The sequence below is a fragment of the Aplysia californica genome, unplaced genomic scaffold, assembly GCF_000002075.1.
Source record: "Aplysia californica isolate F4 #8 unplaced genomic scaffold, AplCal3.0 scaffold01256, whole genome shotgun sequence".
Classification (NCBI taxonomy): Eukaryota; Metazoa; Mollusca; class Gastropoda; order Aplysiida; family Aplysiidae; genus Aplysia; species Aplysia californica.
The window spans coordinates 21678-23683 of NW_004798526.1; the positions used below are offsets into that span (position 1 = coordinate 21678).

The following is a 2006-nucleotide window of genomic DNA, read 5'->3' on the forward strand; positions in this document are numbered from 1 at the left end:
CTATTGTGTTGTGTTGTAATTCAAATTCTAGATGTTGAAAAGGCGAGAAAAGATACCTAAATGAGATTCAATTTACTATTGTTTAAAAATTGGAACAGTTTTTTTCTCTCTCTTGAAAAATGTTGCATTCTGGGTATAGTACATTTGAACAGGTTGCTGACGAAACATTTCACTGATTCAGCCCGCAGTGACACTCACGCTCACAGCGGCTGACGACGGTCTCTTGTGATTTGCCACCGAACAGCTAGGAGTGACTTTTTATATCGTTCCCTTTTTTCGCATTATTTTCCTCCCTCTTTTTTCCTTACCACTTACATTTCAACCCTTTCTGCAGGTGTCATAGAATAGTGTTTCTATTCTGAAGATATCTATAAGCCGCATATATGGTCTTATCAAATAAAATTTAGATACATATTTCTTTTTAAATTTTTGTGAGACGACCAATAAGGTCACGAAGCGGTTACAAATTATTTGCATCATGAGTCAAAATTACCTGTTAAAAAATCTGGAAACAAAGTTAAGTTGTCAATACTGTGACAGCTTAAGATTGATGATAAAGATGGGTTCACAGCCAAATGTCGCCATGGGAACAGCAGTAAACACAACACATCAGCTGAGAGGCAGTCATAAATAAATGTGAGGCAGCGTGGTGGAATCAGGCTCTCGTCAATTTTGGGGCATGTAGAGTTATTGGTATCATCTTAAAGCTTGTTTACTGTCTTTATTTGGATGAAAAAAATATCCATTTATCTTGAATACAAGTCGAGATATTTGCGAATGAAAGAGGTGGGAGTCACCTGTTTTCTGAGGTAAAATTAGTGAGAAAACGGCCGCTAAAGATTAGTTATTTATTTAGCTTAAGAGTCCGTGGTAACTGAAAATTAAAATTTTTTGGGCCTTTCATCAACGTTTTTCAGTAAAATCCACACAGAAATGAGTTCTCTAATGGGCATGAAAGGTGTTGAGCCAAAAAACAAAAATTTGATAAAAATTCACAAACCAACAGAAAAAAGCAAGTTTTTTCACTTTGATTATTTTGACGAGAGCGTGATTCCACAACGCTGGCTCACAAATGTGAGGCATTGCGGTGAAATCAGGCGCTCGTCAAAACAATGACATCGAAGAAAGTGGCATAGTTCCAACAACTTGGCAATTTTTAGATGACTTTTTTTTTCTTGCACAAAAAACTTATGTGTCCATTCAAAATTACATTTTTGTGTGTATTTTACTGAAAAACATTAATTAAAAGCACAAAAAATGTACATTTTCATTTTCCACAGACTCCCATACTATGGAAGTCACCAAACTTTGGTGGCCATTTACTTGCTAATTTTAGCTCTGAAACTAGCAAGCTGAAACCACTTCAATTGTAAACATCCAGACTCAAGATAGATAGTTACTTTTTTCATCAACGGCAAGACAAATGAACAAGCTTTAAGATAATACCAATAACTCCACAGGCTGAAAACTTGACGAGCGCCTGATTCCACCGCGTCGTGACACAAATAAATAACTTATTCAGAGTTCATTCCAACATGGCACAAGTGACATGTCTGTTCCCGAAGCCACAGTGCATGCACAGCTGTGCCGGGGTTTGGAAGACAGGGCCGGTCTTGACGCCAAGGTGTATGACATTCTTACACAACACGCACTTGACCATATTCCTACCGGCTGCCATGTTGTGCCTGCTACACGCCCTGGCCGGCAGAGTCCGCGGCAGATGACACATAGCTCCACACACGACACAGCACAGCTTGTTCTGCCAGGCACATGCTGGGTTCAAACTCCTGTTCTTCATGCTACACACCTGACACATCATTAGGGGCACGGTGGAGGGGAGCACGGGGTCTGCCAGCTGGCGACATCTCACCTCCTGGAGGGGTTGGGGGAGGGGGAGGGAATAGGGAGGGGAAAAGAAAGGAGTAAGGAGGCCCAGGGAGGAGTGGAGGAGGGAGTAAGGAGGGGCAGAGAGGAGAGGGAGAGGGAGGAGGGAAAGGGGAGGAGGG

The 2006-nt window shown here is 41.4% G+C and overlaps 1 protein-coding gene across 1 annotated transcript in view; it reads right to left on the bottom strand.

The window, feature by feature from the left end:
• Positions 1–1293: 1293 nt before the first annotated feature.
• Positions 1294–2006, bottom strand: part of LOC101863560 (telomerase protein component 1) — a gene marked incomplete in the record, with an annotated part of 24485 nt that continues 23772 nt past the window's right edge. Inside the window, 1 exon segment of the mRNA XM_005112389.3 lies at positions 1294–1873. Coding sequence (XP_005112446.2) covers positions 1526–1873 — 348 coding nt within the window.